The following is a 22,380-nucleotide window of genomic DNA, read 5'->3' on the forward strand; positions in this document are numbered from 1 at the left end:
GTCAGTCAGTTCTCTCTCTCTCTCTCTCTCTCTCTCTCTCTCTCTCTCTCTCTCTCTCTCTCTCTCTCTCTCTCTCTCTCTCCCCCCCCCCCCCCGCCACTGAATCCACTAGGAGTGAGTGATTCAGCAGACAGGGTGTCTGTAAACTAGAACAAGAGTCTGGAAACATTTGCGAGAGGCCACCCCTAGAAACGTACAAACTTCAGGGGTGCTTGTCAGCCCGGGCAGGCCCCACAGTCTGGGGCCCTATCCTAGTGGTTTTCGGGGGTCACTCCCAGTGGTGCTTAGGGCCACCCAGCTCAGGGAATGGAACGCAGGGCCTCCTGCCTGTGTGGCACACACTCTGCCCTGGTGCCAGCTCTCTGACTCCGGGTGTTTATTCTTAAGACCCTCCAGGGGGGTCTGGAGAGACAGCACCAGAGTTATGACACTTGCCTCCAATGTGTGGCTGATCCTGGTTCAATCCCCAGCATTGTAAATAGTCCTCAGAGCACCACCAGGACTGATTCCAGGAGTAAGCCCTGAGCACCACCGGGTACGACCCCAAAACTAAATAAAAAATAATAATAATAATAAGAGAACAGTAAGAAGTGTATTCTCGGGGCTGGAGCAATAGTACAGCGGGTAGGGCACTTGCCTTGCATGTGGCCACCTAGGTTCCACCTCTGGCGTCTCGTATAATTTCCTGAGCTCCACCAGGAGTCATTCCTAAGAGTAAAGCCAAGAGTAAGCCCTGAGCATCGCCAGGTATGGCCCCCAAAACAAACAAACAAAAAGATGCATTCTTTTGCTCCCAGACCATTTCTAACCCTCGAAGCTTCCAGTTCATCAACTGAATAAGCAAGAGCCATAAAGACGGACGACAATGGCAAGAGGTGATGTTGAGACACAGGCAGGAGAGGAGACGGCACTCACAGCCAGGGGCAAGTGCTGGGTGGGACGCGTCTCTCTGCCCACCTCAAGCACAACAGAGAACCCCAGTGAAGACAATGTAGCATGCAGGGTCACTTGGAAAATGTCAAAATGCTGAGCGTGGTGGTGGTGGCAACTAAATCCTGTTTAGATGCCACCTTCTAACAGAATCACCAGGAGACCAGGATCTGGGCTCAGGATGCTTTCTTTAGAGGGACCGGCCAGCCTGTTGCCTTAGTAACCCCAGAGGCACACATCCCCAGGGAATGGGGCATGGCCAAGCTACACAGCAACTCAGAGGGTTTCTGTGACTGACATGAGGTCACACAACTGGGTAACGGTGGAGCCAAGAGTCCCGCCTGGGTGCGCTTATTCAGTGCCGGGGTCAGTTCATGCTCGTTCTTCACGGCACCATGATTAAAAGAGCCCTTCATGAGGGGAGCCCCCATTTTCTTGCTCTCTCATCTGACTGCTCCGGGAAGGAATGGGCCTTTGTGGGTTGTTTTTTTTTTTAGCCTAGGAAGTTGCTATGGAGATACCCGCATGTCTCACAAGCCCAGAAAAGCAGCAGGAGCCATAAGCCCTTTTTTTTTTTTTTATAAAAATCAGAAAGGCACAGAAAATGTCCTTCGGGAATATTCACAACAGAAACTGGAGGAGGGAAGACAGATCCCACACTTGAGCGTCGATGGGATCCCCAGGGTGTCCACGGGCTGCTGGGACAAGCCTCAGCTCAGGAAGGCCAGCGCAGGCCCTTCCTCCCTCCAGACCGCAGCTTCCTCACCTGGTCAATGAAGGCTTTGAAAGAGCAGCTGCAGTCAGTCCCCAGGCAACCGTCATTCTACTGCCGGGGCAGAGCTGGCCAGAGCCAACACGTGGCGCCCATGAGAGTAAGAATCAGGCAGAGGGGGCAGGAGGGAGTGGTGAGGTCTGTAGCAAACGGGAAGACCCGTGCACACCATTGGGGGGCGGGGGGGGGGCGTGGAACTGCTCAGCGTGAGCTCGTTTTGCCATGAGAAAGGAGAACCCAGAGTTGATCATTTTCAAAAGAGGACGATACAGAAAGAGAGAGACAGACATAGAAAGATTGCACTCATCTGTGGACTATAGAATAACAGAGTAGGAGACTAACACCCAAGAATAGTAGATATAAGTACCAGGAGGTTGACTCCATGGCTTGGAGGCTGGTCTCTCATTCTGGGCAACTCAGAGCAGGGAACACCAAGTAAAATGTGGTCGGAGGCCATGCGGGGGAAGGGTGATGCGTGCCGAATATAGACTAGAGACTGAACACAATGGCCACTCAACACCTTTATTGCAAACCACAACACCTAATTAGAGAGAGAGAACAGAAGGGAATGCCCTGCCACAGTGGCAGGGTGGGGTGGGGAGAGATGGGATTGGGGAGGGTGGGAGGGATGCTGGGTTTACTGGTGGTGGAGAATGGGCACTGGTGAAGGGATGGGTTCTCGAACTTTGAAAGAGGGAAACGTGAGCACAAAAATGTATAAATCTGTAACTGTACCCTCACGGTGATTCATTACGATAGCCTCATTTTTATGGAAAAGCTCTGCAGTTGGTGAACTTTGGACAATGAAATGCTATCTCCGTGAGCCGCCCGTTTAAAACCCCTGCCTCTAAGCGAGCAGAAGGAAATCTAATTGAAGGAAATCTTTGTTTCGGTTGCTACCCTCCCCAAAAAAGGGGGTTGCTGCTGAGATAGAACATAGCAGCGGGTTAACATGGCTCCTGACACACACACACACACACACACACACACACACACACACACACACCCCAGATGCAGCATTTGGGGATTTAAGTGGATTCAGAGTCAGTCTGACATCAAGGGCTCAGCAAGATGCTGAAACTGCCACCACATCTCCCCACCCCACACCCTTCTTCTTCCACTCAGCAATACTCAGTCTGGATTTCCCGGCTGAGCTGGTTAAATGGATTTTAATTAATGGCGCCCTGAGGGACACGGGGTGATATTCTAGTGCAAGGAAGAGACTCTCCTGGCTCTGGACGCGGCGGCTCCTTCGCTGCATCACTGTGCTTCATAAACAAGGAAACTGAGTCCGGGCGAAGGACTGGGCCAAGGCCCCAGGTCCTGAGCAACCCTGGCTCAAAGTCCAGTGCTCCGGGCCTCTCTATGACAACCCCACCCTGCTTCCGGAAATGAAGGGGATAGTAGAAGTCAGCTGGCCAGAGTCAGGAAGCCACGGTGTCCCAGACGCATGAAGCAGAAGCGACTTCCGCATGCACTACCCCTGAGTCCTGCCAACAGCTTCCCCCGAGACAGGACATCAGGGGAGAGGGAGGGTTGGCCAGCCCGGGCAGCTCTGGACCAGTGTCCCCACCAGGGCTGCACTGTCAGAGAAGAGAACGTGCCCCCAGGGCATTCGCTGTCCCTTCATCACCATCACAGGGGACCGACATGTCCCCCGAAGTCTGGAGAAACCCGGTGCCTCCCTGGTTCTCCCTGTCAGCCCATCTCCTGCTGCAGCCTTCCCTCACGGGTGCAGAATTCCACTGAGGATTGAGGTGGGAGTCCGGCCATGCGCTCCCACCTTACACCCCAGGCCCACCCTGCTCTCTCCCCCTCTCCCCCGCCACCAGTTCCTTCCTCTGTGTAGCCAAGAAATCCCTCCTCCCCCTTCCTCTTCCAGTGGAAACTCAGAGCCCATCCCCCAAATTACTGCTGATGACATTCAGGGTGCTCCCTAAAATGAACCCGGGTGGACACAGTGCTCCCCCACTCCCCGCTTGGATGTTAACTGAATGCGGTTGAGGCCGTCTCTCCCTTTCTTCTTCCCCGGTACCCAGTGCTCAGTTCCAAATGAAATCGTTCCTGTCGGGTGTAAACAACGATGCAGGCTGGTCCTAAGCTCTGACTTCACCGAGGGCTAACTCTCACCCCGGTGAACCTGGTATTTTAAGGGTACTGAAGAATCATTAACCAGAGGACCAAACAGGATGGCCTCTCAGTATCTGTTATTGCAAACCATAATGCTCATGCACACGCATACACACACACACACACACACACACACACACACACACACACACACACTCCTTGCAGTCACTCTCCCTCTGACTCTTTCCTTCCAAAAGTAGAGAAAGAGTAGAAAGGAAAGTGCCTGCCATAGAGGCAGTGGGCAGGGTGAGGGTGGGGTGGTGGGAGGGGCACTGGGGACATTGGTGGAGGGAAATGTACATGGTGGAAGGATGGGTGTTCGATCATTGTATGCCTGAAACCCAATCATGAAACTTTGCAACTATATCTCATGGTAATTCAATAATAAATAAATAAATACAAGTTTAAAAAATCATGGGGTCAGGGGTATTTTCAATGACCCTCCTAAAAAGGATTTTAAAGTATCTTTTAATCCAGGTAAATACTAGTAATAATAAATTATTATAAAATACAATTAATAATAATGTGGAATTGGGGCTGGAGCGATAGCACAGCGGGTAGGGCGTTTGCCTTGCATGCGGCCGACCCGGGTTCGATTCCCAGCATCCCATATGGTCCCCTGAGCACCACCAGAGGCTCTTCCTGAGTGCAGAGCCAGGAATGACCCCTGTGCATCGCCAAGTGTGACCCAAAAAGAAAATAATAATAATAATAATAATGTGGAGCAGTAGGGCGTTCGCCTTGCACACGGATGACCTGAATTTGATTCTTCCGTCCCTCTCAGAGAGCCCGGCAAGCTACCCAGAGTATCCTGCCCGCACGGCAGAGCCTGGCAAGCTACCCGTGGCATATTCGATATGCCAAAAACAGTAACAACAAGTCTTACAGTGGAGATGTTACTGGTGCCCGCTCGAGCAAATCAATGAGCAATGGGATGACAGTGATACAGTGATACAGTGAAAGGCAATGGTATCTAGCTCAGAGGCTGCTTTTGGAAGAGCTCAGAGAGGCAATACGTGACCAGGATGTGGAGCTTGGTTCTTGACCATGCTTGGTTCTTCCCCTGAAGTAACAGTTCTGGCACTGGGAGCCCTTAACATTCCCCTCAGCACTCATGCTCCCTGAGCCTTGGTCTCCGGGGGGGAAGAACATACCTGGGTGTTGGATAACATTGGCCAGTCCTTTCTCCTCTGCAGCAAGGGGCTTGGGTTGACTGAGTAACACCCCCCACAGTGCCTCTGAAGCACTTTCATTCATCCTCAACTTCTCCTTTGTGCTCTGCTTCCCCTCTCTGTTAGTCTAGAGTAGAGTTATGGCCTTCCCCTTCATTGGCTGTATGACCTGGAAGAAGTGACTGAGTTTTTCTGAGTTTTGCTTTCTTTTTTTTTTTTTTTTTTTGCTTTTTGGGTCACACCTGGCGATGCACAGGGGTTACTCCTGGCTCTGCACTCAGGAATCACCCCTGGCCATGCTCAGGGGACCATATAGGATGCTGGGATTTGAACCCGGCTCGGCCGCGTGCAAGGCAAACGCCCTACCCGCTGTGCTATCTCTCCAGCCCCTGAGTTTTGCTTTCTTATTTGTGAAAATAAAGGTAATGGTGGGCTGGAGAGATAACACAGCGGGTTGGGCGTTTGCCTTGCACGCTGCCGACCCGGGTTCGATTCCTCTGCCCCTCTCGAAGAGCCTGACAAGCTACCAAGAGTATCCCGCCCGCACGGGAGAGCCTGGCAAGCTACCCGTGGTGTATTGGATATGCCAAAAATAGTAACAACAAGTCTCACAATGGAGACGTTACTGGTGCCCGCTCGAGCAAATCGATGAGCAACAGAATGACCATGATAGTGATGATTATTATTATTGTTTTCTTTGGTGCCAGCCTGGCCTGAGCTTAAATTCTGGTTCTGCAATTTTTTTCCTATGTTTTTGTGCAACGTTTTTGTGGTTTTCTGTGTTTTTCATTGTGTTTTTGTGTTTTTCTGTAGTACAATTCTAGGAATTGAACCCAGGGCCTCACCCAGGAGAGGCAAGTGCTCTCCACCGAGCCTCACCCTTGCCTCACTCTGAGAGCACTGACAAGTCTGGAAGCCTCTGAAAAGACAGCAGTCCTAGACAACACACAGGCAACATGGGCTTGGATGTGCGGTATATGCTCATGCGCGCATGTACACACACATGTGTGTGCACACACACACTCCCATGCACACACACATACCCCTTGCAGTCAGTCTCCCTCTGTCCCCTTTCCTTCCACAAGCCCATATTTCTCTCACAGGACTTTCCTTAGCCCCCCTGAAGCTTCCAGGCTTGTATCTGGACCTTTCTAACCACCGTAATCATATCTCCCCACCCTGCACGATCACCAGTCAAATATAACCCCTCCTTACTCTGCTTTCTAGAAGTTTCTCTGGCTCATCTGCTTTAGAAATCCCCAGGGAATCCAGATTCTCCATTCACTGAGACTCGGGCATCCATCAGAAATCGCCCTGTGCAATTTAGGATCCAAACCAGAGGGAAGCTTAAGAAACAAGGCCAGGGGCTGGAGCACAGCAGGTAGGGCATTTGCCTTGCACGCGGCCGACCCAGGTTTGAATCCCAGCATCCCATAGGGTCCCCCGAGCACCGCCAGGATTAATTCCTGAGTGCAGAGCCAGGAGTAACCCCTGTGCAACGCTGGGTGTGACCCAAAAAGGAAAAAAAAACAGAAGAGTATTAAGAAACAAGGCCAGTGTCTGGCCCTACGTAGGTATCCACACTGAGGGTCAGCGGGAGGCTGCTGGAAGCCATGGCAACATGCTGGGCTCTGCGCTGGCCTCGGGGGACCAGCAAGCGTGGCACTTGCTGATTAGAATAAGCCCTATCGTGTCTGCTCCAAATAATGCACCGTTTAAGTGAGTTTTCCGTGTACAGGAGGTCATCACAGGCCCCAGAATAGTCCTCGTGGCATTTGCAAAGGGCCCCACAAAGAGGAGTTTGGATTTAGACCCAGATCTTCCCTTTCCGTGTCTTCCTTCCTGTCTCTGTCTCTCTGTTTCTCCCCCGCCCCTTGCCTTTCTCCCATCCTCGTCTGAATTAGCCTCTTCTCTCTCTCTCTCTTTCCTGTAGGCCAAGAAATTCAAGCTTCCCGGGACCCGCACCACCAGCCGCAAGCCCAGCCGGCGAGGGTCCATGATCAGTCTGTCTCGGACCAGCATGGTGTCCTCCCCCCAGAGCAGCATGGCCTCCATGAACTTCCCTGGCTCGGACGACCACCCAAGCGTGACCATTCAGGCCAAGGACATGGAGGACAATGAATCTTCTTCCACCAAGCCCGAGGAAGAAAACCTCCATCACAGTAAGTGCTCCCTTGGGATCACGACGGTCAGACCTGAAGAACCCCTCCTGCCCCACCACCACCTCGGGGTCCCCTTTTCAGCTTTCTTAAACTTCTTTCACTTTTCCTCAATGGAGCTCAGAGATGGAGAGGAACTACCATCAGCATCAAGGTACCGGATCTTTTTCCATTCCGCTCATGTTTCTTTCAGCAGCTACTATGTGTTTCCGGGGACTAACCGGGCCACTCCAGCAGTGCTCAAAGAGTCACCAGGGCTGCACCAAGCAATGCTCAGAGGACCACATGATTCAGGGAATCAAACTAGAGTGTGCCTCATGCCAGGCGTGCACCATAACCCTTGCACGCTTTCGCCAGTCCTGAAGTTCTCTCTGCATCAGGAAGTCAGAGTCACGAGGCTGTGTCGGTGAGAGGCTCGAGGCCTCACTGTTTTGTTTTGTTTTGTTTTTGTTTTTTGACTTTTTGAGACCACACCCAGCAATGCTCAGAGGTTACTCCTGGCTCTGCACTCAGGAATGACTCCCGGCACTGCTCGGGGTACCATATGGGATGCCGGGGGATCCAACCCGGGTCTGTCCCATGCCAGGACCTACTGTGCTGTCTCTCCGGCCAGGCCTCACTGTTTTTATTCAGTACACCAGGTGTGCATTTTTGGTAGTCATTTTCCACATTGCCTCACCTGTAGCACTTCTGCTAAAATCTCATTGCCTGGGACTTAGCCACAGGCCTATGTTGACTGCAAAGGCTATTGGGAAATTAGGCAAGTAAATACACACACACACACACACACACACACACACACTTTTATGCACCTTTATCTGTTACTGAAGAAAGGGAAAAAGAGTTGTGAACTCCTTGCAGCAATGTAACAAGGGTATCTTAGCCACCTTCAGCAGTCACATAGTAGGTCTACAACAGCCATTAGAGTCCCATTTCTGCTCTAGAACTACAGGCTGGTAAGAAAATCCTTCCACCACCACCTCAGACCCCTTTCCTCTGCTTCCCTCTAGCTATACCTTAACCTCCTTCCCATTTGTCACTGCCTTGACCAAAAAAAAAATAGTGGATTAATTTTCTCTTCCACTGCCTTTTTAAACCTCCTCAAATTGATTCTGAGTTCGTGAATCCTATTTTGAGAGACACACCATACGCCCGAGGTCTCACTTGCAGGGGTAGGCCACATAATGATGTCTTTGTGGATGCAATGACTAGGGACAGCGGGTCCTAACCCCTCTGTGGACTGATCCCCTCCCCAACCGATGGCAGAGGGGATGCCCCAGAAATGAAGGTCCTTGTCCTTCCTTCTGCCCCTCTGGGAGCGCCCAGTTTGGAGAGAGTTGGAGGAGAACCTCTCTTTCATGGCAACCCCCAGCGGTGGGTCCTCTGCCGTCCGTCCCACACTTCCAGCCAGTCCACACAAGAGCAAGAGAAGAGATGGGCTGAGTTGCTCCAGGAAAAGTTTCTTAGATGAGCTAGGGGTGGACGGTGCTGAGGGAAGGAAGTCAGAATCTTTTTCTTGAGGGACATTGTTTGGAAACACAGGTTTGCCGCCTTGTCTGGAGAAATGAGCACAGCATCCACATACTGCCCAGCACACTGGGGACTGAGCTGGTTCCTCGGGAAGAGGGCACCTGTCAAAGGAAACTCTCCCTCCCTGCACCAGTCTCCTTCCCGGAAGGCCTCGAGGAAAACCATGCTCAAGACATGAGTTTTATTTCACACCTACCCAACCTCAGCCACATGGTAGAGTGCTCCACAGTCCCTGATAGAACATTCTAGCTCCCAGTCTCCCACCCTCCCCCTCCTTGTTCCTCTTCAGTCCCTTCTCCCACCAGCAGAGATGGACCAAGGATGAGTCAGAGGCTAAGACAGCCCCAGACAAATCTGAGTCCAGAGAAAGACCCAGGGCATGCTCTGCCTCCCAGACCTCAGGTCCTGGGGTCACTTCCCAGCAAAGCCATGTCCACCTCGGGCCTGGGCATCCCTACACATGCCTGTTACCTGAGCACCTCAAACCTCCTTCACTCCCCTCAGATCTGCAGAAGCTCCTGGAGCTGGTCCGGGAAGATGCCCACCGGTGTGTCATGATGGAGGCTGAGTCTCTGAAGAAAGTGCCCAGGTGTGTGTGCGAAAAGTGTGGCAGTGAGCTGGAGCGATAGCACAGCAGGGAGGGCATTTGTCTTGCATGTGGCCAACCAGGGTTCGATCCCCAGCATCCCATAGGGTCCCCTGAGCACCACCAGGAGCAATTCCTGAGTGCAGAGCCAGGAGTAACCCCTGTGCATCGCCAGGTGTGACCCAAAAAGGAAAAAAAAAAACAGTGTGGCGGTACAACACATATGTTTGGTGGCCATGAGCCCCCACCCCCCACTCCGGACTGGCCGCTGCCACCAATGGAGGCCTGAAGAAGGGAACAGGGCCACTGAGCTGGTTGGTGATCAGTCACCGTTTATTCCTCTCTCCATCCTATTCTAGTGTCATCCTCTGCCTCCCTTCCAGTCTCACCAGTCCAATTTCCCCCTGCTCCTTATTCCCATCTCCTCACGCCCCTTGTCACAGCCATAGTTAAAAAAAAAAAAAAGATGGGGCTGGAGCAATAGCACAGCAGGGAGGGCGTTTGCCTTGCATGCGGCCAAACTGGGTTCGAATCCCAGCATCCCATATGGTCCCCTGAGCACCGCCAGGGGTAATTCCTGAGTGAAGAGCCAAGAGTAACCCCTGTGCATCACTGGGTGTGACCCAAAAAAAAAAAGCAAAAAAAAAAAAAAAAGAAAGGTTGGGGGTAACAGTTACACATAGCTGAAGAGCACAATCAACTTATGTAAAGCCCTTCCTTCAGGGGAAGCTCTTCTAGGACAATATCTCATCCGACTAGGAGGTCACCCAGGGTGGAATCCCATCTAAGGCATATTACTTTTCTCTTCCCTTAGCCAGTATTCATGTGAACAGTTATCTTAAATTTACTTCTTAATGATATTTCTAGTCATTTTGTATGGACACAGTAAGAGATTTACCAAACGTAAAGGGTGCCTCTCTTGCTGGGTACATCTCACTGTATATTCCAGACTAGAGTCCTCAAGCCAGATTCATCCTTCCTAACCCCAGTAGGGTCCTTGTCCAGTTACTTCTTTTTGGGTCATGACAGAGTTGGTCCATGACCATGCTCATAAATTATTGTAAGTTTTATGGTGGTTGGCCTGTCCCTTTTCAAAGTCAGGGTAGCTTGCAGCTTGCCCTAGCCCCATCCAAGACTCTTCACCGGGACCCTTTTTGGGGGTGCTAGGAACTAAGGGTAACTGAGGCTTAAGTTGAGTAAATATAACAGATGCCCAGGAGTCAATATGATTTGGAGTCAATTAACTTCTCAAGTAACAAGAACATGGCATCAATTGGCTTCCTGTGTCGGTGCACAAAGGACATTGCTCGGAAGTAAACTGCAAAGAACACAAAGGAAATAGAAAAGCAGTATTTCACTTACAAATACAAAATCCTTACAAGTCACAATGTCTGATTAGGGGAACTGAGTGATTAATAGAGAAGGGAAGCAGAGCACAAAGGAGAAGTTGAGGATGAATGAAAGTGCTTCAGAGGCACTGTGATGGGTGTTACTCAGTCAACCCAAGCCCCTTGCTGCAGAGGAGAAAGGACTGGCCAATGTTACCCAATACCCAGGTATGTTCTTCCCCGCCTGGAGACCAAGGCTCAGGAAGCATGAGTGCTGAGGGGAATGTAAAGGGCTCCCAGTGCCAGAACTGTTATTTCAGGGGAAGAACCAAGCACGGTCAAGAACCAAGCTCCACATCCTGGTCACGTATTGCCTCTCTGAGCTCTTCCAAAAGCAGCCTCTGAGCTAGATACCATTACCTTTCACTGTATCACTGTATCACTGTCATCCCGTTGCTCATCGATTTGCTCCAGCAGGCACCAGTAACGTCTCCACTGTAAGACTTGTTGTTATTGTTTTTGGCATATCAAATATGCCATGGGTAGTTTGCCAGGCTCTCCCATGCGGGTGAGATACTCTGGGTAGCTTTCCTGGCTCTCCAAGAGGGGCAGAGGAATCGAACCCGGGTCAGCCGTGTGCAAAGCAAACACCCTACCCACTGTGCTATCACTCCAGCCCACCATTACCTTTACTTTTACAAATAAGAAAGCAAAACTCAGAAAAGCTAAGTCACTTCTTCCAGGTCACACAGCTAATGAAGGGGAAGGCCATAACTCTACTCTAGATACAGGGGAACGGGGGAGGGGTGGGGAGCTAGAGAGCAGGATGAGGCTATATTCAGCAGTGTTCAGGGTCTATTCCTGGCTCTGTGCTCAGGAGTAACCCCTGGCAGTGCTTAGCGGATTGTATGTGGTATTAGAAACTCGAAACAGGCTCAGGTTCATACAAGGCAAACAACCCCTGTACTGTCTCCCCAGCCCTCGACTCCAAATCTTTCCACTTCCGAGAAGTCTTCTCCTCACAGCTCTGCCATGTGCTTTCCAAGAACCCGAAGATGAGTCCATCATTATCTCCCCCAACTGGGACCACACCTTGTGGCATCTGAGGGCAGGGGACCACTCACAGCAGTGCAGGGGATTGAACGCAGCTGCTGTCACATGCTAGGCTTATACTCTACCCCTTGAGCTATCCCCCAAACCTAGGTCATTCATTCTTCCCATGAATTCTTCCAGATAAGCTTGCACTCTGTGCTTGCGGTGGTCAGACATGCTCAGAAGTGAGTAAGAGAGCAATGGAAGCATCCAGTCAAGACTGGGTGAAGTGGGACTGGGAGTCAAAGAAATTTCCTCCAAAAAAGAAGATTTTTTTTGGCTGAGAAGCTGGAGGAAGCCTGAGAAAGAGCCACCCGGCCAAAGTTGGAGGGCAGAGATGAATATTCCAGATGGTGCCTGACCAAGCATGGTCAAAGGGACTATGGCCCCTTTAAGGAACCTCTGTATGGACCGGAGTGATAGTATGAAGGGTAGGGCATTTTCCTTGCATGCAGCCAACCTGGGTTCGAGCCCCGATCCCTGGCATCCCATAGGGTCCCCCAAGCACCACCGGGAAGGAGTAATTCCTGAATGCAGAGCCAGGAGTAACCCCTGAGCATCACCGGGTGTGACCCAAAAAGCAATAAATAAATAAATAAATAAATAAATAGATAGATAAATAGATAAATAAATAAATAAAAGAAACATCTGTGTGTCTGGGGGCCTTGCACACAGGCCTCTGGAAGATTCCAAGGCTCCTCCAGCATTTCATCGACCTTTGTAGCAGGCTTATCGGGGTAGATTCGAACCCTGGGAGCCCTCCTCCTGGTGGAAAGCCATGTCCGCCAAGCTCAGGGCCTCTCAGAGCCTCCAAGGGCATGTACGCAAGAAGCAGACAGACAGAGACCCTGTTCCGAGTGCGGCTCCCTCATGAGTAAGCAAATTACTCTGGGAAAATAAATGAGGCACTCGAAGAGGTTCATCATCGCCTTCAGCCTACTGGGATGCCGGCGATGACTTATTGGTTGTTGTTATTACCGTAATTACAGTTCACCAAGCACTCTCCAGCGCACCAGCCCCCACCTCCGCCTGCTCGCGATGGATCTGCCGCGGCTGCTTCAACATGCCTTGGGGGCCCCAAAGACAGTGACCCCAGGGGACAATGATGGCCCTTAAGATCCCTGCTGCTGGGCTTGCATTGTCAGCAGTAGAGGCGGGTGTTGAGGAAGGATCGAGGCCAGAGGGGCCCCTGCTGTGTCAGAACTGCCTGCACAACGCTGGCTTTGGCGTCAGACTGACACGGGTTCCTACCTGGTGCTTCTCAATCAATCTTGCCCTCAGCTCCAGGGTGCTCATCTCTAACATGGGATCTTGGGGTATCAAAGCATCGACCTTTGCACCAAACCGACTCATGCCCACCTCCATCCCCCCTCATTCCCTTGCTCCGTGACATCAAGCAAAAGGCTTCACCTCTCCGGACCAGGGCCAATAGCACAGCAGGGAGGGCACTTGCTTTGCATGCGGTTGACCCAGATTCGATCCCCGTCATTCCACAGGATCCTCAGGGCACCACCAGGAGTAATTCCTGAGTGCAGAGCCAGGAGTAACGCCTGAGCACCGCCGGGTGTGACCCTCCCCAAAGAAGCAAAAAAAAAAAAAAAAAGCTTCACATCTCTGACCATAACTCCAGTTCTATAAAGTGAGGGTCCTTGGCCAGCTCATCCCGAAGACATCATCCCTGCAAAGGGTCATCATCGGAATGGGCACAGTGCCTACTGGGATGAGTCATCCTCACATCTTTCTGCATTAAACATACTAGCACATGCGGGGCGGGTGGGAAGCCTTCAATAAATACGGGCGGAGCAGGGCGGGGGTGATGTCGGCTGCTGCTGCTTCCATTTCACCTTCATGGGGGCTGGAGCAATAGCACAGTGGGTAGGGAGTTTGCCTTGCATGTGGCCGACCCGGGTTCGAATCCCAGCATCCCATATGGTCCCCTGAGCACTGCCAGTAGTAATTCCTGAGTGCAGAGCCAGGAGTAACCCTGTGCATCGCCAGGTGTGAGCAAAAAAGCAAAAAAAAAAAAATCTATTTCACTTTCAGGGCTATGTTGCCTCACCATTACCCTGGACATCTGCCTAGCCCTAATGGGAGAGAGAAATAGCCGGGAGCTGCGTGAATAAGGTCACCCAAGACAAAAAAGCACCTTGGGAGATCCTGCTTCTCACAAAACTCAACCTGCGTACACCTTAAGGACGGAGCAAGCTAGCCAGAGAGCAAACACCAATGTCCCACCCACGTCCTCTCCTCTGAGATCGAACCCTCCCTGACAGCCAGCTCCCACACAGCAGGACTCAGAGGGCGGGAAAAACTCCAGAAACAAACAAATGATAGGTGGGGGTGCAGAGAGGAAGTGGACCATCCCAAGACAGTGTCCCCTGGGAGGATGGCCTTATCCTTAAAGCCACCTAGCTGTAGTTCTTCAGCATTTCTGAAGGCGAGCGTGGGCTGCGGTGCTCAGGAATGTTTTCATCTTCCCCCAGAGCCAAGGGAGTAAGCATGATCTCAGCGCCTGCTGAGAGACTCAAAGGCTTGCTGGGAGATTCAAAGACTCTGGCCCCCTGCATCAGAAGTGTGTGTGTGTGTGTGTGTGTGTGTGTGTGTGTGTGTGTGTGTGTGTGTGGCTTATACTCCACTTCTGGGATCCCACTGCGCTGTATCCAGATCTCTGTGCACTCGGGTCAGGAAGCTCTATTCCAAGAAACCAACCTCTTCGTGGACACTCACCGCTGTAGACAGGGGACTGTCCTCCCTCCAGCCTTGGGAGGGGTTTGGGGGGTGCAGCGCTTGATTCTCTCCTTGCTTTGCAGCATCACGGCAATGCTCAGGCAAACCAAAAGTGATTCTATCAACAAAGACATGCAGACCACAATCAAGTCAAGGTAGGATGGCCTGGGGGGGCCCTGAGGGGGGTCTGTGGTGGAGAGGGAGGGTGCAATCAGCCCAGGTCATTCATTTCAGAGATGCTTCTCACCCAACAGTACAACTTGGGGCAGGGCTGGGAGTGTTTTTTCCTTCTCACTGGAAATACCTTAGGTCCCAAGGTTGGGGAGTTCCCAGGAGTGTAGGTGGTAAGCTAGAGAAATATAATCAGATAGAGACCATCATCATCATCATCATCCTGTTGATCGTCAAATTTCTCGAGCGGTCTCAGCAACCTCTCCATTCGTCCTATCCCTGAGATTTTAGAAGCCTCTCTCTACTTGGCCTTCCCAATGATGCCTCATTGGAGGCTCTTTCAGGGTCAGGGGAATGGGACCCAGTTGTTGCTGGCTTTGGCATATAAATACACCATGGGAAGCTTGCGAGGCTGTCCCATGTGGGCAGGAAACTCTCAGTAGCTTGCCAGTTTCTCCCATAACATTTCAAATTTCCCTGGAGAGAAGGGGTGCCATGAGGGTGTTAAAGGAGGCTCCCTTCCCCTCTTACTGGGGTAACTTGTGCGGGAGGCAGAGGTCTACCCCCAATTCATTTATTCACCCTCTTGTGCCAGGAGTCATGCTAGACTGGGGTGGGGGGGAGGGGAGGCATCTATAAGCAAAACAGATGCAAGTGCCCCCTGAATCTGGTAAGATTCATCTATGTGGAGGTCCTGACAGTTGTTTGTCTCATGGACCCTTGGACCATCTGAGAAAGTCTTTGGACTCCTTTCAAGGGGGAAAAATATTCTTTTAAAAGCAAACTATAAGTTGTAAAGGTTTACAAAGAAATCTATAGTAAGACAGATAGGATATTGCAAGCAAATGTGGGCTATGGTAAAATATGAACTTTCTTAGTGATGTGTTCCATAATAAGACTTAGCAGCAGGTCCAATAACGACTACGATTTTGGATTGGTATCGAGTGTAAATGATTTTTCAAAATATCTCCCACGATTGTAATGTGATAGGCCCATACTTCTGATTTCCATTTCCGCTGAAGGCTAGTGAAAATAAAGGTGTACGTTTTTCTTGCACCCTCATTCATCAGTTCCAAGAATCCTGCCCCTTGGTTAGGAACAAGCCTAGCAAGAGAGTTGTGCATTTATTAAATAGTCCCACAGAGCAAACCAAATCATTGTGCTTGTGAAAAGTGTTTTGAAGGGCATGGATGGATCTCTGGATGGATGTTGAGCACGAGGGACCTAAACAAGACTAAGTCAGTATGAGCACCAAAGGAATAAAAGGAGTCCCTAGCCCACACCTAGAAAAGGTGGGAGCAGTGTTCCAAGCTGAAGAAACAGCATGTACAGAGAACCTGAGATAAGAGAACATTTAGCTGTTCTAGCAAAAATTCCAAGAGACGGGGATATTAGTCAGGCAAAAGGTCTTTGTGATTTATGTCTGTTGGTTGGTTTGTTGATCACCCATGAGTCACATGGGAAGAACCATATCTCGAGGGTGAAAGTAAAAGCCAATAGGCTCTCCCCAAAATGTCCTTTTAAGGGGACAGAGAAATAGCACAGTGGGTAAGGTGCTTGCCTTGCATGTGACCAACCCAGGTTCATTCCCCACAGAATGCCCTGAGCACCACCAGGAGTGATTCCTGAGTGCAGAGCCAGGAGTAAATCCTGAGCATTGCTGAGTGTGGCCCAAAACGCCAAGAAAAAAAAAAAGTAATCTTCAGGGGTGTGGGAAACTGGTTCAAGCACAAGGCCCTGTGGGTCCCTGTGTCCCAGCTAAGTGAGCCAAGGGCTTGTTTGTCGCCTACCAAGCCCAAACCTCTCAGTCCAGGGCTATCCACTTCTGGGGACAGGGGCAACGCAAAGGGTCCTCCCCTATCCAAAGTGTCCTGGAAGCATTTCCTAACACAGCTGCATAGTCCTCAATCCCAGTAGAGGTGGGTCAGCCACACAGCACAGGAATATCAGAAATAACCTCACCCACTGGCACCACACAACAACAGAAACAGCTGAGTCGGTCTTTCTTAGCACTTAGAGATGAGTAGAGAAGAGCATGAAAGAAGCTGGTAGACGCTGGATCTGAAGGCGCCTGTCAATAAAGGCTGTCTCTGACCTCAGAGACAAACCATTTAAGTCAGAAGCAGATTGGGGAAGGGAGGGGAAGCAAGGAAGCTTCACACACGCACACACACACACACACACACACACACACACACAAGAGTGGAGGGGGAGAGGGAGCAAGGAAGCTTCACACACACACACACACACACACACAAGAGTGGAGGAGGAGAGGGAGCAAGGAAGCTTCACACACACACACACACACACACAAGGGTGGAGGGGGAGAGGGAGCAAGGGAGCTTCACATACACACACACTCACACAAGGGTGGAGGGGGAGAGGGAGCAAGGGAGCTTCACACACACATGTGCACGCACGCGCGCGTGAGCGCTCACACACACATACACACACACGAGTGGAGTGGGAGAGGGAGCAAGAGAGCTTCACGCACACTTGCACGCACGTGCGCGTGAGCGCTCACACAAACACACACACACACACACACACACACACACACACACACACACACACACACACACCCTCTTCAAGAAACCCAAGCCAGCGAAAGTCACAGCAGGGAACCACCCCCAGGGACTTCAATCATTCAATCAGCCCTCACCTAGAAAGTGTCAGAGCACAGGAGGAATGAATCGACAACACATGAGGAGAGTGACCATCCAAGCGAAGGTGCAGGCCCACAGACAGGGGTGGGGGTCGCAGGGAGGGCCAGGGTTGGGCTCTGAGCCCAGCTCTGCCGGTCTCCAAAGTCAAGCGCAGAAACGGGTGTTCAACTCAATAGCGAAGTTCAGAAGCATCTCTTCAAGTGAAGAGAGGGTCTGGGGAAAGGAATGCTGAAGACAATAGCCATTCCTGTCTCTGGGCCCTGGACTTGGCCTGGGGTTAGCCGCTCACGAAGGTGAGGAGAAGGAGGAAAGGGGAGGAGGCAGAAAGAGTCTAAAACGAGCTGAAGCTCCAAAGGGAGAAACAACTTTATTTGTTTTGCTTTGTTTTGTTTTTGATGGTCTTGTTCTTTTTGTTTGTTTAATTCCCTGTTGAATCACCATGGGATACAGTAACAGAGCTGTGCATGGTCGGGTTTCAGCCACACGGCGTCCCCACACCCATCTCTCCACCAGTGTACATTTCCCAGCCCCCATGTCCCCAGTTTCCCTCCTGCCACCCTCCCCACAACCTGTCTCGATGTTTTCTTCTCTCTCAAAAAAGGCCTTGAGAAGGTGCAGGAGAAATAAGGGGGGGCTTGTTGGCTGGGGGTCCAGTAAAAGCAACAACCAAGATGTGGGGGAAATACAGCCTGAGAAACCTCCCTTACTGGAATCCAGGCCGCTGGCGGATGTCACGGGGGCCTAGAGCTACCCTCTGGATGAAAAGCTGTCATGGCATAACCTGAAACTGTCCCTACGTGTTTCAGCGACAGGTCTATCAGCACAAGTGCAGACAGCCACTCCCAGCTAAGCCAGAGGAAGGGCAAAAGGTAAGTGAGGCAGGCGATGGAAGGAGACCAGGTAAGATGGCGGCCACACGCCCTGTGATCCCAGGGGTATGGATGTAACTGCTGCAGACCAAACTCCCTGGTGCCAAGGGACTTCTGGGGCAAGAGGCTCATGACCGCAGTGCCAATCCACCACGCAGATGGTGGCATCAAGCCTTGCCTTTGGCCTGGGGTGGGTTGACGCATAGTGTATGCATTGTCTTGCTTATGCCTCAAACTCACCCCGGAAGGCTGGAGTAGTACGGAACCTCACCAAGGAGCTCCTTTAAGAATGCCTCCTGGGACCAGAGCAATAGCACAGCTGGTAGGGCATTTGCCTTGCATGCGACCAACCCGGGTTCGATCCCCAGCATCCCATATGGTCCCCCAAGCACCGCCAGGAGTAATTCCTGAGTGCAGAGCCAGGAGTAATCCCTGACATCGCTGGGTGTGACCCAAAAAGATAAAAAAAAAAAAAAATGCCTCCTGGCAGGTCAGCTCCATGGCTTGGAAACCGGCCTCACATGCTGGGGTTTGAAAAGGCAGCTCAGATGGAGAAGGGAACACCAAGTAAAGGATGTTGGGAGGACCCACTCGGGTTGAAAGACGCGTGCCGAAAGTAGACTATAGACCGAACACGGTGGCCGCTCCATACCCCTAGTGCAAACCACCACACCCAAAAGAAGAGAGAACAACAGGGAATGCCCTGCCACTGAGGTGGGCCAGGGTGGTGAGGGATGGGGTGGGAGTGGTGGGAGGGTTGCTGGGAACATTGGTGGGGGAGAATGGGCACTGGTGGAGGGATGGGCAAATGATCATTGTATGACGGTAATGCAAACATGGAAATTCATAAGTCTGTAACTGTACCCCATGGTGATTCACAAATAAATAAATAAATAAATAAATAAATAAATAAATAAAAAAGAATGTCTCCTGGGAAGAGGGTGGAGAGATAGTACAGTGGGTTAGGGGCTTGCCTTGCACATGGCTGACCCTGGTTCTATCCCCAGCACCTCCTATGTCCCCCCCAAGCCCCACCAGCAGTGATTCCTTGAGTGCAAGGCCAGGAGTAAGCCCTGAGCATCACTGGGCATGACCCAAATCCCCACCCACCCCCCAAAATAAGTCTTCAGGCTGCTAAGCCCTGGGAATGAGAGCGTGCCAAGAGAGTGTGGAGAACCCACTGCAGATAAGCTTGGGGCCCAGGGAGGTTGGCCTCCTGGTTCTGTCCCTCCAGCTGCGTCCCTCAAGCCCTTCTTCTCCTCCTCGCCAGCAGCCGCGCGCAGGACATCACCCAGTCCAAGAGTGGGGTGTGCAACATGTTGAGAGCCAAGTTCTTCAGTGTGGCCCAGGAGGCCGGCTTCTGTCTGCAGGACAAGATGGAAGTCTTCATGAAGTAAGAGTGCCCACTGTCCCCCCACCTGGCACCTGTGACGTGCCCAGCTCGGGTTCTAGCAGGAAATTAGGAGGGCAGTGCCCGAAGCTCACTTAGTCTCATGGGAAATAGGGGCAGAAACGAAACAACTGAAGCAAGAACTGAAATAACTAAATCGCAGGCACAAATGATCATCATTGCCCCCCCCGCCCCGCAGAAAGAGAACAGGGATGGGTGAGAGAGAGGGAGGGAAAAACAAAGACAAGAACATAGGGACTTCCTGTAGGCCAGGCAATCCAGAAAGACTTCTCTTTGGTGGTGATTTTTAAGACCGGAGTCAGACAGATGGAGGAGTTGGGGTGGAGTCAGACAGATGGAGGAGTTGGGGTGGTATGATGAGCCGGCGGGAGGGCATTCCGGGCCCCCGGATAAAGAGACCCACAGCAGAGAGAGAGGGAGCCCGGAAACAAGGCCTGGGAGAGAGACGCAGCAGGCAAGACCTCTCAGCACAGACGTGACCGCCAGCATTCAGGGCTGGAACCACATCCAAAGAGCTCCCACTGTCCTCCTCTCGCCCACACCCTGACTGCAGTGCTCATGCCTCCCCGCCCCGGGCACTTATCCATACCAGGATCCAAGTGCCTGCCTGCATCTTTGCCCTGTCCTCCTCCCCGCACAAAGGAAACAGCTGCTCTGGGACTCAGATTTGGAGGTGGCGTCCCTCCTCCTGAGAGACCCAGTCTGGTGAGAGAAGGACGCCATAGGTTGCCGTAAGGGCTGGTGAGGGCCAATGTGGGAAAAAAAATACATTTCATACTCTATGCCACTGATTTATAAAAAGAGCAGCAACCACATGGTGTAGAGTAGAAGGCAACTGAGATATATATATATATATATGTATATATATGTATATATATATATATCACAAATCACTAAATCCCCATTAATTGTCAATTTCTCGAGCGGGCTCAGTAACCTCTCCATTCGTCCTTTCCCTGAGATCTTAGAAGTCTCTCTCAACTCGGCCCTCCCAATGATGTCGCACTGGAGGCTCTTTCAGGGTCAGGGGAATGAGATCCAGCTTGTTACTGGATTTAGCATATGAATACACCATGGGAAGCTTGCAAGGCTGCCCCATGTGGGCAGGAAACTCTCAGAAGCTTGCCAGTTTCTCCCAGAGGGAGATATTGCTTCTGGGAGCTTGCTTTTAAGTCTCTGGGTGCTGACTGTTGATGGGATTACACACACCTGGGTTCCTCTGCCGGTACCTTCATGCATGAGGCCCATCCGAACGTGTGGAGAGGGGCCTCGAGCATGGCTGTAGCTAGGTTCCAGTGGTCTTTGGCCGCCGGGAGCTCTGCTCGGTGTGGGGAGGGAAGCTGGAGCCCATCCCCTCCGAGGGGCCCCGGGGAAGATAGCCAGGCGTGCGGGCAAGAGACTCTCTGATATGTATATATATCATTTGTATCACTTGTCATCCTGTTGATCTTAGATTTGCTCAAGTGGGCACCAGTAATGTCTCCATTTGTCCCTGTTATGTGCTAGTGTAGCCCAATGATATCTGCTCGCTCTGGGAACAGGAAGAGCCACAAACCGTTCAAACTCAGTACATCAAATATATATATATATATATATATATATATATGTATATGTATATATATGTATGTATTTGTATATATATACATATATGCACAAAAGGCCCAACCTATAGCAACATGTTACTAATCTCTTATACAAGGGCTTAATAGCTCTAGGGTGAGATACAACAATCCTCACACACTTTCCTCTAAGGAAACTTTTTTTGGATCATTTCTAACAGATTACTCATAACAAGCAATACAAAATAAATTATTTAGCACCTGCTTTGGGGGCAGGCTTTGGTGGTGGTAGGAAAATTCGAAATAACAGTGGTGGAAAGGTGTAATGGTGTTGGGATTGGTGCTGGAATATTGAATGTAATAAATTATTATGAACACTTTATTAAAATATTTTTTTAAAAAAAATCAAATGAGGAAGGGAAAGTTAGGTGGTGAGGGCATGGAGGAGAAATGTAACTGTGAGTGGAACTCTGGGGAAGCTAAGTGACTGGTGTGTGGGGCTTATTAAACAATACATTTGTGAATGTGGGAAATGATCCAAAATAAAAATTCAAAGGAAAAAGAAAAGAAAAGAAGCAGGAACCAACAAGCAGGAGAAAGGGGGGTCTGGTGGAGCTGGAGATAGCAAGCAGAAAGGTCTTCCTGCTTCATTATTTTAAGAGCATTTGTAAAAAGCAGCGATGGGCTGGAGCGATAGCACAGTGGGTAGGGCATTTGCTTTGCATGCAGCCGACCTGGGTTCAATTCCCCCGTCCCTCTCAGAGAGCTGGCAAGCTATGGAGAGTATCCCTCTTGCACAGCAGAGCCTGGCAAGCTCCCTGTGGTCTATTCAATATGCCAAAAGCAGTAACAACAAGTCTCACAATGGAGACCTTACTGGTGCCCGCTCGAGCAAATCAAGGAGCAATGGGAGGAGAGGGCTACAGTGCAGTGCTTTAAAAAGTAACAATACTTCGGGGACACTTGCTGTGTAACACTAGTAAAGGTCCCTAAAGAGGTGGGGGAGGAAGAGGGTCTTCGGTAATCAAATCACATTTGACCCCATTTCCCTTCAAGACACAGAGCAGCATCTCCCCAAACCCCGTCAGCCATGGCTGAAGAACTTTGCATTTATCTGTAGTTGATCTTCACAGCAATCCTCTGGGGTCGGGGCTACTATTTGACCCACCTTATTTGTTTTAACTTCTTTTTTTTTTTAGTTGAATCACTGTGAGATACAATTACAAAGCTTACGTGTTTGAGTTTCAGTCATACAATGACTGAACACCCATCCCTCCA

General features: G+C 50.9%; 1 protein-coding gene across 1 annotated transcript in view; it reads left to right on the forward strand.

Annotated features, from left to right (window-relative positions):
- The window catches only part of CCDC60 (coiled-coil domain containing 60), a 166,361-nt gene that overhangs the window by 138,518 nt on the left and 5,463 nt on the right, over positions 1-22,380 (forward strand). Inside the window, 5 exon segments of the mRNA XM_055147096.1 lie at positions 6,938-7,166; positions 9,198-9,282; positions 14,510-14,581; positions 18,070-18,132; positions 19,406-19,525. Coding sequence (XP_055003071.1) covers positions 6,938-7,166; positions 9,198-9,282; positions 14,510-14,581; positions 18,070-18,132; positions 19,406-19,525 — 569 coding nt within the window.

The sequence above is a fragment of the Sorex araneus genome, chromosome 9, assembly GCF_027595985.1.
Source record: "Sorex araneus isolate mSorAra2 chromosome 9, mSorAra2.pri, whole genome shotgun sequence".
Taxonomy (NCBI): Eukaryota; Metazoa; Chordata; class Mammalia; order Eulipotyphla; family Soricidae; genus Sorex; species Sorex araneus.